The sequence below is a fragment of the Rhodotorula graminis genome (genome assembly GCF_001329695.1).
Source record: "Rhodotorula graminis WP1 unplaced genomic scaffold RHOBAscaffold_6, whole genome shotgun sequence".
In the NCBI taxonomy this organism is placed as follows: domain Eukaryota; kingdom Fungi; phylum Basidiomycota; class Microbotryomycetes; order Sporidiobolales; family Sporidiobolaceae; genus Rhodotorula; species Rhodotorula graminis.
Genome location: NW_017264933.1, coordinates 1,316,845 through 1,330,110, shown reverse-complemented (window position 1 = coordinate 1,330,110; position 13,266 = coordinate 1,316,845). Strand labels below are relative to the sequence as shown.

Below are 13,266 nucleotides of genomic sequence, written 5' to 3'. Positions count from 1 at the left end.
ACGGTCGCCATCGTCCCTGTCGAACGGCACGCAGAGTCGCGAGGGGTCCGCCGCCGCGTGATGCGCTCGCCCTCCTCTCTCGGCGACCTCTCTACGCCTTCTTCTTTCCCCTTCCCCCTTCGTCCATCCCGCCTCGAACCTCGACGACCCTCCCTGCCCGCACTCGGGCGCTGCCCTTGCTGCCCTCGCTTTGCCTCCTTGCCCTCTCGCTCTCGCCGTAGCAGTTTCGTCGTGTTGCGTGATCTGTCAGCCTTTCTCCTGCCTCACCATGCGGCCGAGTCGAGCGAGCCTATTCGTCCCGAGAGAGCGAAGCTGAGCGAGGTGTGCGAGTGGACGCTCGTCTCGAGGAAGGCCCTCTGCACCGGCACCATGGCTCTCGCCCCGCCAGGGAGTGCACCGCTGTCTCTCGAGCTCTCGCACAGCTGCGTGAGCGCGCCCTACGACACGCTCGCGGGCTCTCGGCGGCCAGGCGGGTGCCTCGGCCCCGACTGACGTTGAAGCGACTCGCCCGCCGACCTCTCTCGCCCTCCTGCACCTCTGTGCTGGGCTCGTACAGCTGTTCACTGCCTCTTTAGTACTCTACCGGTGCGTCCACCCTCTTTGAATCACCAGCGCGGCGTGTCCTGACCCTCGCCTCGTCCTCATCGCACGCAGCACCGCCTCCACCTTTGTCGCCTCCCCCTCGCCCTCGAACTCGTTCGCCGACATGCCCGGCGACAGCAAGCTCACCCGCGAGTCGCTCGCCGCCGTCACCCTGTGCTACGCCTCGTGTTCGCTCGGCAAACCCACCGACCCCCTCCCCGACCGCCTCTCGCACCTGTCGTCCGCCGGCTTCTCGCAGATCGAGCTCTCGTTCCCCGACCTCCAGGCCTACGCCTCGGTCCTTGAGAACCGCGATGTCGGCGACAAGGAGTGGGACGTGCTCGCTCGCGCGGCCGAGGGCGTAAAGGCGCTCCTCGACGAGCGCAGGCTGCGGTGCTTCATCCTCCAGCCGTTCGGGCAGTTCGAGGGCTGGCCCGAGGGCAGCGACGAGCGCAAGGACGCGTGGGAGCGGGTCGAGGGGTGGATCAAGATCGCAAAGGCCGTCGGGACGGACACGCTCCAGGTGCGTCGGCTCGTTCTCTCTCTCAGCAGCCGGTCTCTCGCTCGACGAGTGCCCAGGACCGGCTGCCCCGACATGAACATCGCCTGACGCTCGCGGCACCACCCTGCAGGTCGGGTCGAGCGACGTCGAGACGATCGAGTGGGACCGCGACGTCGTCGTCAAGGACTTGCGCGAGCTGTGCGACCGCCTCGCCAAGGACGACCTCAAGCTTAGCTACGAGAACTGGTGCTGTGCGTCGACTTTCTCTCTCTATCTTTCTCCATCCTCTTCGAGACGGTCCTGACCTCTCTCGTCCACGCCCTTTCCCTTCTCGCAGGGTCGACGCACGCCCCGACCTGGAAGGCCGCGTGGGAGATCGTCCGAGACGTCGACCGGGACAACATGACGATCAACCTCGACACATTCCAGACGGCCGGCAGCGAGTGGGCCGACCCGACCCAGCCGTCCGGGCTCGTCAACGCCGCCTCGGACGACGAGCGCGACAAGCGGTTCCAGGGGTCGCTCGACGAGCTGAGCGAGACGGTACCCGCCGACAAGATCGGGTTCCTCCAGCTGTCGGACGCGTATAAGGTCGACCCGCCGCTCGAGGACAAGACGGTCGACGGCCTGCGCCCTCGCGGTCGCTGGTCGCACGACTACCGCCCTCTGCCGTACAGCGGCGGCTACCTCCCGGTCGAGCAGGTCACCAAGGCCGTCCTCAAGACGGGCTGGCGCGGCGTCATGAGCGTCGAGGTGTTTGACTCGGGCCCGGACGGCAAGGGCAAGGAGGACGTCAGGCTCGAGGACTATGCGAGGGACGCGGCGGCGAGCGTCCAGCGGCTTCTCGATGCGTGTGCAGACGATGACCTGTAGCGTGCAAGGAGCGGTATCGAGCTGTCCCCTCGAGCGTCGTGCTTGTTCGAGAGAGCGAGCGTCGAGAGTGCTCGACCAAGTTTCGGCTTCGACTCGTGGCACGCTCCTCGCCCATCTCGCTCGTCGCGGACAGTGAGGCTCTGCTCGATCTTGGTAGCGACTCTCGCACGACCTGCACGGCCTGCGCGGCCGTCGAGGAAGGCGCTCGCGACGCAGATGGCCGGCCGAGCAAGCGAGAGGCGCGAGCGCAGCGACAAAGGGAATGCGTGAGAGTGCGAGGGGAGGACGCAAAGGGTAGCACACGCTTTCCTCGTAACGCTGCCGGATGCCGTCCTGGCTCGCACGCCGTCGAGGAAGGGCCAGTTAAAAGAAGGAAGCGCCGACAGTTGCGTCGACCGGTCGGGGTCTGCGTAACGCTGATAACGTTGTCCTCACGCTCTTCTGTCGTCGAGCTTGCGAGGCTGCGACGCTCACGAGAAAGAACGAGAGAGCCCGGACTCGAGCAGCGCTCGGACGTTGTCGACAAAGTCGGCCTTCCCAAGTTCGTCTCGGGCGACACCTGCAGCGCGCTCGCCCGCTCGACCAGGTTGCAACGCATTGACTCTCGCTTCCGAGCAAGCTGTCGAGCGCAGAGAGCTCGTCGCCTCGAGCTGTGCCGACACCGCACCGCACGCACCCCTTGTCCGCGTTCGACTTTGCTCTGAGCCACGACGCGCGCTCGCGAGCGCGCTTGAGGAGGGTCCGACAGGCACAGTGAGCACGCCGGTAAGCTGTGCATGGTCATGACGATCGTACCGTCAGCGAAAGAACCACGAGCGCAGCGCTCGAGCCAGTCGACGAAGTGAAGTTCGCCTTCCCAAGCTCGTCTCGTTCGACAGCGCGCTCGCCCCGCTCGAGCATGGATCGGCTCTCAAACCCTCGCATTCGAGCAACGTGTCGAGAGAGCGAGCTTCCGCAGCGGTGCTCGGACAGCTGGGCGGCAGAGCAGCCAACGCTCAGACCTCTCAAACCTTGGACTCGCTCTCGCAAAGCTCGCTCGACAGAGGCAGGAAGGCGCAAGAGACGACAAGACTGCTCGAGTTGCGAAGATTAAGACTGCTAGAAAAGGTGAGAGATAGTGCTACAGCGGCGAAAGAGCCGGCTAGACGACGAGAAACTCCTCCGTGCCCGCCTCGCTCGCGACGTCGTCGGCCTCGTGCTCCTCGACCGCCTCCTTGCGCACGGCGCGCTCCTCCTCCTTTGCCGAGACGTCCGAAGTGCGGGGCTCGGCGGTGGCCGGCGAGCTGCGCTTGAGCCGGAGCGTCGCCTCGACGTCGATCTCCTCGTCGACGCCGTCCTCGAGCGGCTCAGTCGCGACGGGCGCGGACGAGGGCGCCTTGGCCGGCGCCTGCCCGTCCTGGGCGCCGGACTCGACAGCTTCTGCGGCGGCAGGAGGCGCCGAAATCGCCTCAGCGGGCGAGCCCGACGCGCCGCTCGTCGGCGTCGAAGCCGACGCCGCCTTCTCGGCCTCCTCCTCGGCGTCGATGCGGTCGGCGAGGTCCTTGGCGCGCCGCAGCATCTCGGCGACGTACCGATCGACGGCCGACGACGTGTCGGACGCGAGAGAGGTGGTCGAGGCGCGAGAACAAGGGCGAGAGGTGGTCGGGTTGGGGTCGGCGGTGCCGGTCGGGAGGGACGCGAGCGATTCGGCGGTCAGGCGGATCGACTGGTCGACAGGAGCGTCGACGGGTGCCAGGGTCGAGTTGTCGCGCGTCGGGGAAGAAGAGGAAGAGGCGGTGGCGGGCTCGACCGTGGCGGATTCAGGCTCGGCGACGGCGGTGTCGGCGGAACGTGCAGGAGCTGTGAGACGCAGAGTGTCAGGACGCGAACGAGAGGACACAACGAGAGAAGTGAGAGAGGGCGCACCTGCTGCAGCCGTAGAGTCGTCGTGCGCGCGCTCGGACCCCTCGCCCGCCTCGCTCGCCGCCTGCTGGCTCTGGCGCTCCCACTCGTGTTCCTTGAGCTCGTCGAGCTTGGCGAGCTCGACCTCGACGCGCTTGACGAGCGCCTTGCGCGCCTGCTTGATGACCTTGTCGCCGCCGGACGACACGGCGTCGACCTTGCTCAGGAGCGACACGAGAAAGTCCTCGTGCCCGAGGAAAGCGGCATTCGGCTTGCCGAACGCGAGAGGCGGCGTCGACGAGGTCGAAGTGGGAGAGGGCGGCGACTGGAAGGTGAGGGCCGAGGGCGAGGTGAAGGACGAGAGGCGCGAGTCGAACTCGGTCGAGAGGGCGTTCAGGGTATCGAGGGCGGCCTGACGGGCGGCGTCACGCTCGAAGCGCTTCTGGAGGGCCTCGACGGCCGGGTCGGGGAGGGCGGGCTCGGCGTGGGCGGCGGACGAGGGCGCTGGGGACGAGGACGAGGCGGCCTCGTTGCCGACGACGGGAGCGGGCGGGGCCACGGCCTGCTGCTCCGGCTCGTCGTGCGCCGCCGAGTTGGCGAGGTCGAGGAACAGCTGGACGAGCGACTGCGGAAAGTCGCTCTGGCGGGCGCGCTGCTGCCGCCTCGCCTCGACGATGCGACGGCGCTGGTCCTGCTCGGCCTCGACGCGGCGGCGGTGCTGCTCGCGGGCGACGAAGGCAGCGCGACGCTGAGCCGCCTCGACAACAGCCTGGCGGTACAGGGCGGCGTCGCGCTCCTCCTGGGCGCGGCGGGCGAGGGCGGCGCGGTGCTCGAGCGCCTGCTGGAGGTGGCGACGGCGCTCGACTTCTTGCTGAACAGCGCGCTCGAACGCCTCCTCGCGGTGACGACGCTCCTGCTCCTCGACGTAGGCGGCGAGCGCGGCCTGGCGAGCGGCGGCCTCGGCGCGGCGGCGCTGCTGCTCGTGCTGCTGCGTGAGGAACGCGAGGCGCTCGAGCTCGCGCTCGTACTGGGTGCGCGCGGTCGTGGTCGACGTCGAGTGGACGGACGGCCGAGGGTGGTGGATCGGGAAGGCGAACATGGCGGCGAAGTGGGCGAGCTGGCGGTCGAGTTGGGTGAGGAGAAGGGGGAGGGAGGGAGGAGAGGGAAGGCGAATGGGCGGACTGGACGAGGGCGAGGTGCTGACCGACCGTGGAGGTGGACGAGCGCGCCTCGTAAGCGCCGCGCTCGTTGTCGGCGGTGCTCGTAAGCCCTCCGACGCACTCGAAGCTGCTCGAACCCTCCTCGAACGCCGAGGCCCGGGCCTCGTGCCACACGCCTCGCGGAACCCGCCGACTGGACGCAACGCGTAGAGCGTACTACATCAGCCCTGCACCAGCTCTCGCAGCCCGTCTCGAGGCGGAGGAGGAGAGCGAAGCCGGGTGGAACAAGCGGCCTCATCTCGCTCCCTCTCGCTCGCCACCGCACAGGCGAAGACGTGGACCGGGTGCTGGCATTGCGCGTGCTGGGGCGGACAGTGGCAGCGAGTGCCCGGCTGGCCTGGGCGGGACAGGCGGCTCGGTCGTCGAAAGAGGTCCGCTCGCTTTGAGCTCCCCTCTCGCGCTCTCTTGCGAACGGTCTTGCTCGAGATGAAATGCCCAAAGGCTCGTTACATAACAGTGCAGTCGAGAGTCACCTTGCCCTCCCTCCTGCGCTTCTCCCTCTCCCGCTCCCTGGCCTGCTTCGCCGCCTCGGTCCTCCTCTCCTCGTCCTCGATCAGCTGCGCCACCTCGCGCGACGCCCTGCTCTTGCCCTTGGCCGTACGGTCGGTCGTCGCCTTGACGGGCGCAGCCGACGCTACGAGCTTGGGCTTAGGCGCGGGCGCGGGCCAGGGCGCGGTCGCGGTCGAGGCTGCAGGCTTGGCTGGCGCAGCTTTGGGCGTGGACGCAGGCTTGGGCGCCGGTGCGGGTGCGGGTGCGGGTGCGGATGCAGACGCCGGTGCAGGTGCGGGCGCGGGTGCGGATGCAGGCGCCGGTGCGGGCGCAGATGTTGGCGCGGGCTCGACAGCGGCAGCGGCGGCGGGCTCGATGACCTGCTTGTCGCCCGGACGACGATCCTCGGCGCCGAGTGCGGCTTCTCCGAGCTTGTGGGGGCGGCCCTGTGTGCAACGGCGGCGTCAGAACGGGGACTCGAAGAGGGGGAAATAGCAAGGGACGCACAAGGGCTTGCTCCTCGGCGACGATGTACTGCTCGACCCGGCTGCCCGCGAGATGCTTCGACGCCTGCGAGGTTCGGTGCGAGTGGTCAGAGCGCTGACGACGAGGCGCGAGAGGCAAAGGAGAAGAAAGAAGGGAGAGGACGAGCGACGCACGACGATCCTCGGAGCCCGTTCTCCCGCCGCGACACCGCTCAGGAGGAGCGTGAGCGCCTTGATGCCCTCCTCACCCTTGCCGCCCTTGGCGCCCCGGCCGTCCTGCCATACGCCGAGGCCATTGCTCGCCTCCTCCAGCCACGCGTTGATGACCTTGGTCGTCTCGTCCCGGCTCGGCGGCGGGTCCATGGCCGCAAGCCCGAGCGGGTAGTACCGTCCGGCGACGGCCTGGCTGACGAGCACGTCCGTCTCGAGCGCCGACCCGGGCTCGGTGGCGGCGGGAGCGAGGAGGCGCCACGTGTGGAAGGGGAACGGAAGAGGGAGGGTGTCGACGATGGCGCGAGGCAGGGCCTGGAGCGACTCGTCGCGAGGAGGCTCGAGCGCGGCGTCGCGCTCGCCCGGGACGGGCTTGTGCTCAAAGACGTGCCCTCGTGCGACGAGAGGCGAGCCCTTGCCGCCGCGATACAGCGCCGAGACGCGCATGACGAGCGTGAGGGGCAGAAGGCGGGCGCTCGCGTCGTGCGGCGTGCGCGAGGCGACGATGGACGGGTCGAGCTCTGCGTACGGGCATAGGCGGACGTAGTCGCCGACGTGAATGAGCTCGGGGCCGTAGATGACGTGCGAGTGCGACAGGTAACGCGACTCGGGCCCTTTGCGCTCGAGAGCGGCGAGCGAGGTTGGCGGGACCGTCGGCTTGCTCGCGAGGTGGGCGCCGGTGACGAGGGTCGGGATCCTGCACGCGAGCGTCAGAGTGTCAGTACGCGAGAAAGGAAGGAGAAAAAGAGAGAGAGAGAGAGAGGACGCACGGGCGGATCTGGATGGCGGCGTACGCCTTGCCGATGCGCTGCGCCTTCCTGAACGCGTTGGCGACGCCGAGCCAGCCCTCGGCCTGGATCTCGGCCCACCGCTTCTTCTCCTGCCCGGCTCGGAGCCCATCGTCGACGAGCGGGTTCTGGTCGAGCCACGCCGTGTTGGACGGGACGTAGCCGGTCCAGGGCGTCACGTTCTCGCTGCGGACGCCCTCGAGCACGTCCTGCTGCGACATGCCGAGTAGCTCGACGCGGTACACCTCGTCCCTCGGGACGCCGGATGCGGCGGGCGTGACGACGCGCGAGCGGACGATGCCGGGCCAGCGCGAGAGCTGCGCCGTCTCGGGGGCGCCGGACGGCGGCGGGCCGAGCGGAACGCGCACCCACACGAGCTCGCCGACGCGCGACAGCGTCGGGTGCGCGAGGTCCTCGGCGACCTGAGCGGGCGAGACGAGCGACGACGGGACGACGACGTCCTTGCCGGCCGGCGCCATGTTCTCGCCAAACTCGTCGACGACGCCCGCGTCCTTGACGACCGACGTGAGCGCCTGGACCCGCGCCTCCTGCTGCATGCCCGACAGGAGCCGCTCGGACGGCTTGGTCCTGCGCCCGGACGACGTGCGCGCGCCGACGCGCGAGTAGTCGGTCGACGTGAACGACGGCTCCTCGTAGTCCGACTCCTCGCCCGCCGCGCCCTCGCCGTAGTCGTCGCCGTCCTCGCCGCTCGCCGCAAAGCGCTTGCGGGCGCCGGCGGCGCTCTTGCGCACCTTGCGCGCCGGCCGCTTGTCGGGCGAGTCGCCGCTCGCGGCGACGCTGCCCTCGCGCTCGGTGCCCGTCCCGGTCGACGCGCCGTCGTCGTCGCCGCCGGCTGCTGTAGTAGCGGCGGCGGTGCTGCCCTCGGGCTCGCCGGTGTCGGCGCGCGACGCGTAGCCGGCGATCTCGGCGTACTCGCCAGTGCGCTTGCGCTTGCGCGGCGCCATGCGCAGCGGCGCGCCGATGTCGGCCATGGACGACGCCGACGCCTTGGGCTGCGTCACCTTGCAACCGTCGCAGTGGCACGTGCTGCGCGCGCCAAAGACCTGGTTGCTGATGTGCTTGCCGAGCGACAGGGCCGAGCGGATCTTCTTGCTGTTGTGGCCTGCGGGGTGGCGGGGCAGAGAATCGTCAGGAGGGGACAGATAGGAGAACAGAGAGAGAGGAGAAGGACGCACCGAAGATGAAGCGGTCGAGACGGAGCTTGCTCTTGCCGGCGCCGCCGGAGGAACCAGCCGGCGCGTCCTTGGGGTGCGTGATCTGCTGGAACAGGCCGTAGCCGGTCGGGAGCTCGTCGAGGATCCAGTGCTGGTGCGTCTCTGTGTGCGCCATGCCGATTCAAATCAGCTGGGCCCGCTCGAGGAGGGTTGTCCTGGGCGGAGCGGGGCTGCGAGAGGAGAGGGCGAGGACGCACCGTCCATGAGCCCGAGGTCCTTTGCGATCACCTCGGCCGCCGTCCTCCTCCACTGCTGCTGCTTGTCGTTGTCCTGCCCGAGCAGGCTCATGTCGGGGCCTTGCTCGGGCCAGCGCGCCTCGTCGCCGTCGCCGAACCCGCGCGTGATGACGAGGACGTGCGGCTCGTCGCGGTGGTTGGTCGCGGCGTAGCGCACAGTGTAGCTGCCGGGGACAGGCGAGTGCACGACCATGGTAGGCCGGCGGGACGAGGTCGAGGCGGGTGATGAGGGGGCGAGGAGATGAGGGGAGGGAGGGGCTCAAGGCGGGCGTCGCAGGGCGAGTCGGCGGCTCGCGGAGGTGCTGTAGGCGTGGGTGAGGCGGTGCGAGGTGTCGCTCAAGCCTCAGCAGTTGACGCGAGCAGGTCGCACTCGCAGCGGGGAGAACGAGAGCAAGTCGCGCTCGCGGAAAGGTTCAGGCTCTCTCGTTGACGTTCTCTGCGCCGGAACCAGCTATACGGGCGACCACAAGGCAGTCTCGAAAGGTTGCACGAGCCCAGCTACGCGCCCGAGTTGTCCATCTCCTGCAGCAACGCCTCGAGCTGCGCCGCAATCACCTTGTTCGGCGCCCTCGACCGCAAGTCCCTGCGCGCGCATCGACGGCGAGTATGTCAGTGCCCTGATGCTGCCGAGAAAAGAGAGAGCGAGCGCGACGCACACGAGCCTGCCCCTCTCGCTCCTCCTGACGCACTCCCGCCCCGCGCTCTCCCACTCGCCCGCCCGCACGTACAGCTCGACGCGCTCGCGCGCCTCGCACCGGTCGACGTACCGCACGGCCTGGCGGTGCGCGCCGGCGCGGATGAGCTCGAGCACGAACGGCTCGTACCCGATCGGCGACTTTTTCGAGCGCGCGAACGCGTCGAGCGCGTCCCACGACCGCAGCGAGATGAGGGCGCGCAGCTTGAGGTACCAGTATCTGCACGCCGACAAGGGCAGCTACCATGTCAGTCCTGCTCGTGGGAAACGAGAGAAGAGGACGAGGAAGGTGAACGTGGCGGCGCACCTCTTGTCGGGCACCTTGAACTCGGCCCGCAGCTTGTCGGCGCGCTTGTCCATGCCGGCGAGGAGGCACTGCCGGAGCGTCTCGCTAAGGCTCAGGCCGACGAACGTCTTGACGGTGGCGGGCGACGAGCTCGAGGCGACGGGCGCGTCTTGCTCGAGCGACTCTTGCGCGACGAGGAGACGCACGTGGTCGTCGACCATCTGCAGGGAGGGGCGCCAGTCAGGCTCGTGACGACGCAAGGGACCGAGAGGGCGAGAGAGAGGGAGAGCGGGGGCGCACCTTGGCCTCGAACGCTCGCTCCTTGTCCTCGGCAAAGCTCTTCTGCGCCGCCCTCACGAGCGCCACCTTCTCGCCAAAGTCCTGCAGGGCGCGAACACGCACGAGAGGTCAGGCTCGGCGTTCTTCATCGACAGCCCGCACGCTTTCCTTCATCAAGGACGGCGACGAGAGGCACGAGAAGAGGAAGTGGACCGAGCGGCGCACCTTCTCCCTCCCCGCCTCGAGCAGCCTCTCGACGCCCATCTCGACCCGGCGGTCGTCGAGGTACCACCAGTCGCGCACGAGCGCAGCCCACTGCGGGTCGCCCGTCGCGCGCGCGAGCACCGGGAGGAGCCGGAGCGCGTCGCCGTCCTTGCGCGGGCCGGCGTTCGGGTCGGCGGCGGGCGTGCGAGAACGGGACGAGGTAGATGAGGGAGGGGCAAGGGCGGTCGGGAGAGGTGAAGGTGGAAGCCGAGAGAGGAGGGTGAAGAGGTCGCCCGGGGCGAGGGACCGCCGCAGAGTGAGCAGCACCTCGAACACTGCGTCCACGCGTTAAACCAGCATCAGTCACGCGTCCCGCACTGTGTGCGGCACGAAAGAGAGAGAGGGAGAGAGCGGCGCGACGCACCCAGCTCTGCGTCCCCGCTCAGGACCGCCTTCCTGCCCGCCTCCTCTCCCTCGCCCATGCGCAACAGGAGCCCGACCTGGCGCGCCGCGCGCGGCTCGCGGTCGAGAAGCAGTTTGGCGAGCGGCGTGCGGCCGAGGCGGAACGCGACGAGGGCGAGGTCGGCGCTCGAGAGCGGGGTGGCGATCGGGGTCGGGCCTGCAGCGGCGGCGGCGGTCATGGTGGCGGCGCCCGGCGTGGCCGACGACGAGGACGGTGGCGAGGCAGGAGCCGAGGTCGACAGCGACTCGAGCTTGTCGACGATGGCGGCGCACACGTCCTCGTCGCTCGTCAAGCCCTGGGCGCCCTTGGCGTTGGCGGCCGCCGTGCCCGGCGCCGACGCCGCGATGAGCTGTGCGGCCCAATGCTTGACGACCGGGTTGGGCGACAGGCCGAGGAAAGACGAGATGCGGAGCGCGAGGAGGTGCGCGTTGAGGGCGACGAGCTGGCTAATGAGAATCGAGGGCGGGCGCGAGTGGAACCTGCAGCGATGCCGAGGGGCACGAGGCGGTCGTCAGTAGGGGCGCCGAGGGAGAGAGGGAGAGAGTTGAGGAGGAGGGGAGAGGAAGAGAGAGAGAGAGAGAGGCGGACGCACTGCTCCCAGGTGAGCGGCAGGCCGACCTTGTGCGACCGAACGGCGTTGAGGACGCGCAGGACCTGGGTCGTGTGCACGAAGTGCGACGGGTCGTACACGTCGAGGAACGACTTGCCGAACGCTGCGGCCTGCGGTGCGCGAGGGAGGGGAAGGGGGAGGGGGAAGAGGTACGTACGGGTACGAGGCGAGGTCAATATCGGCACCGTCGACTTGCAGCCTCGAGCGCTCGAGCACGACACCCGTGCGCACGAGGCACGGATCGAGAGCGACGACATCGTGGGACGCACCTTGAGCAGCCTCTTCTGCTCGCCCTCATCCCACTCGCTCCCGGCCGCGTCCAAGCACCCCTCGACCGCCTCCCTGAGCTCCCTCCCGCGCCCAATCCCCCTCACGTACTCGTCGGCCCTCGGGCTGCGGCGCTCGTAGAACTCGCGCGCGGCCTCGTACAGGAGCGCGGCGGGCGAGGTCGAGCCGGGGAGGAAGATTGACTGGGACGACGAGGGGACGAGCGACAGGATTGACGACGACGACGACGACAGGAGGCGTGTGCTGTCGGGCTCGGACAGGAGCGTGACCGTGTCGGGGTAGAACCACCTGGGAGTGCGAGGGAGAGAGAGTGGGTCAGTCGACGGGCCCGAGTCGAGGGGAGACGGGAATGGAGAGGCGGCCCAGGGACGCACTTGAGCGACTCGCCGAACGGGCCCATGAGGACCACTGTCCTCTCCCACGCGAGCACGACCGCGTTGTCGCCGCACCACTCGCACTGGGCCGGCGGGCCCTTCTCGCCCTCGCTCACGCCCGAGTCGAGCACCGACTCGCTCAGGGACCGCGCAAAGTCGCTCGACGTGACCCACAGGGTGGGCGACGCGCCGGACGAAGAGGACGAGGCGCGCTGGACGAGGGCGAGGAACCGGCCCGAGGGCGAGGGCGTGATCGACAGGAAGGGCCCACGCGTGACGTGCTGTGTTGGGAGCAGCTCGAGCAGCCGTCAGTACCTGCTGCGCAAGGGCAACGCGAGAGTACGGCAAAGAGAACGTCGCCGACGCACCTGGTCGACGCACTCGATCTCGTCGAGGCGGTACACGGTCTCGCCCGCACCGACGAGCACCTCGACGTGCCGGCTGGCGCTCGACTCGGCGGGCACGACGGCCCAACAGTCGACGTGCTGCGCGCCCTCGAGGCCCGTCGACGAGAGAAAGACGGCCTTGCCGCCGCCGCCGCTCGAGCCCGAGCCGTCTGGGTCTGCGCCGCCGGGCGCACGCCGCTTGCCCTTGGCTCCCGCCCCGCCTCCCGGCCCGTCTGCTTCCGCTCCTGCTGCCGAGTCGCCGCCGAGCGCGACCGAGCGGGCGCCGAGGCCACGGACGTCGCAGAACGAGCCGTCGCGGAAGCGGACGACGACGCCGCCCGGGTAGCCCCTCGCGTCGAGTACGCCGCCGAGGTCGTCTGCGCGCGGGAGGGCGTGCTGAGAGAAGGAGGGGGCGAGGGTCGGGTGGGCCGAGAGGGCGTAGAGGCGGTACTGGCCCGAGGCGGTGACGAGGAGGAGCGAGGTCGGGGTCGGGAGCGAGAGGTGGACGATGGGCGAGGGGGGCGAGTCCCACTACGGGCAGCGTACGACAGAGTGAGTCTCAGAGTCAGGGAGTACGCTCAAAAGAGAGAGAGAGAGGGGGGGGGGACGGACGGTGATGTGCTGGACGAGGCGGCCCGAGTGGGTGAAGACGGACACGCGGTTCAGGTTTGAGCGCGAGTCGTACCGGTCGACGGGGACAGGTTTCGAGGTGTCGCGGATGACGGCGATGGGCCCGGCGTTGTGCGAGTGGGCGACGCGGTGGTCTGCGAGGTCGAGGTTGGCGAGGGGCGAGTCGTCGAGCGAGTAGGCCTGGGTGAGGCGGTAGAAGGTGTCGTGGAGGGGTTGCCAGTTGGCAGTGGTCGAGCTGACCATGTCTGCGCACAGTCTGTGTGGCGGTTGAGCGAGAGGGAGACAGAGGCGATGAGGGCGACGAGGTGGGGGACGAGCGGGCGGTCCCTGGCTCTGCTCGCTCCATCTACCAGGCTGTGGCCACCACCAGCACCACAGAGCTACCCTCACGACCCACCCACACGCGCCCACCCTCTCGCCGCACCTCGTCCTCACCCTCCCCTCCCTCCTCGTCGCGTCTTCATCGCCCACGCGACTCTCTCGTCCACCTCGCACCCGGCCTCCACAGACTCGCCTGCCCGAGAGCCCCCTCCACCCCTGGACGCGCCTCC

At 69.3% G+C, this 13,266-nt stretch overlaps 3 protein-coding genes across 3 annotated transcripts; 1 reads left to right on the top strand and 2 right to left on the bottom strand.

Annotated features, from left to right (window-relative positions):
• The first annotated feature begins 700 nt into the window (after nt 1-700).
• Nucleotides 701-1,991, top strand: RHOBADRAFT_26896 (uncharacterized protein). Its single transcript, XM_018412770.1, has 3 exons — nt 701-1,105; nt 1,215-1,335; nt 1,422-1,991. The coding sequence occupies exons 1-3, from the start codon at nt 707-709 to the stop codon at nt 1,955-1,957; spliced, it is 1,056 nt and encodes a 351-aa protein (XP_018271601.1). The 5' UTR covers nt 701-706; the 3' UTR covers nt 1,958-1,991.
• A 1,027-nt stretch (nt 1,992-3,018) lies between these two features.
• RHOBADRAFT_53517 (uncharacterized protein) lies at nt 3,019-8,694 on the bottom strand (the record flags this gene model as incomplete). The annotated part of the gene is made up of 8 exons (XM_018416873.1): nt 3,019-3,796; nt 3,863-4,955; nt 5,532-5,993; nt 6,055-6,117; nt 6,207-6,939; nt 7,013-8,153; nt 8,227-8,367; nt 8,463-8,694. 8 exons carry the CDS (start codon nt 8,692-8,694, stop codon nt 3,099-3,101), a joined length of 4,563 nt encoding a protein of 1,520 aa, XP_018271600.1. The 3' UTR covers nt 3,019-3,098.
• A 277-nt stretch (nt 8,695-8,971) lies between these two features.
• RHOBADRAFT_26893 (uncharacterized protein) lies at nt 8,972-12,958 on the bottom strand (the record flags this gene model as incomplete). The annotated part of the gene is made up of 13 exons (XM_018412769.1): nt 8,972-9,084; nt 9,158-9,415; nt 9,503-9,702; nt 9,782-9,850; nt 9,974-10,299; nt 10,389-10,552; nt 10,640-10,906; nt 11,020-11,147; nt 11,307-11,613; nt 11,700-11,980; nt 12,068-12,223; nt 12,359-12,616; nt 12,698-12,958. 13 exons carry the CDS (start codon nt 12,956-12,958, stop codon nt 9,000-9,002), a joined length of 2,760 nt encoding a protein of 919 aa, XP_018271599.1. The 3' UTR covers nt 8,972-8,999.
• Nucleotides 12,959-13,266: the final 308 nt, after the last annotated feature.

Bases quoted from the DNA above. Each gene is read 5' to 3' on its own strand.
- RHOBADRAFT_26896 (XM_018412770.1), top strand. From the start codon at position 707: ATGCCCGGCGACAGCAAGCTCACCCGCGAGTCGCTCGCCGCCGTCACC. The intron at 1,106-1,214 runs GTGCGTCGGCTC...ACCACCCTGCAG, and splicing joins TCGGGACGGACACGCTCCAG to GTCGGGTCGAGCGACGTCGA. The intron at 1,336-1,421 runs GTGCGTCGACTT...CCCTTCTCGCAG, and splicing joins TAGCTACGAGAACTGGTGCT to GGTCGACGCACGCCCCGACC.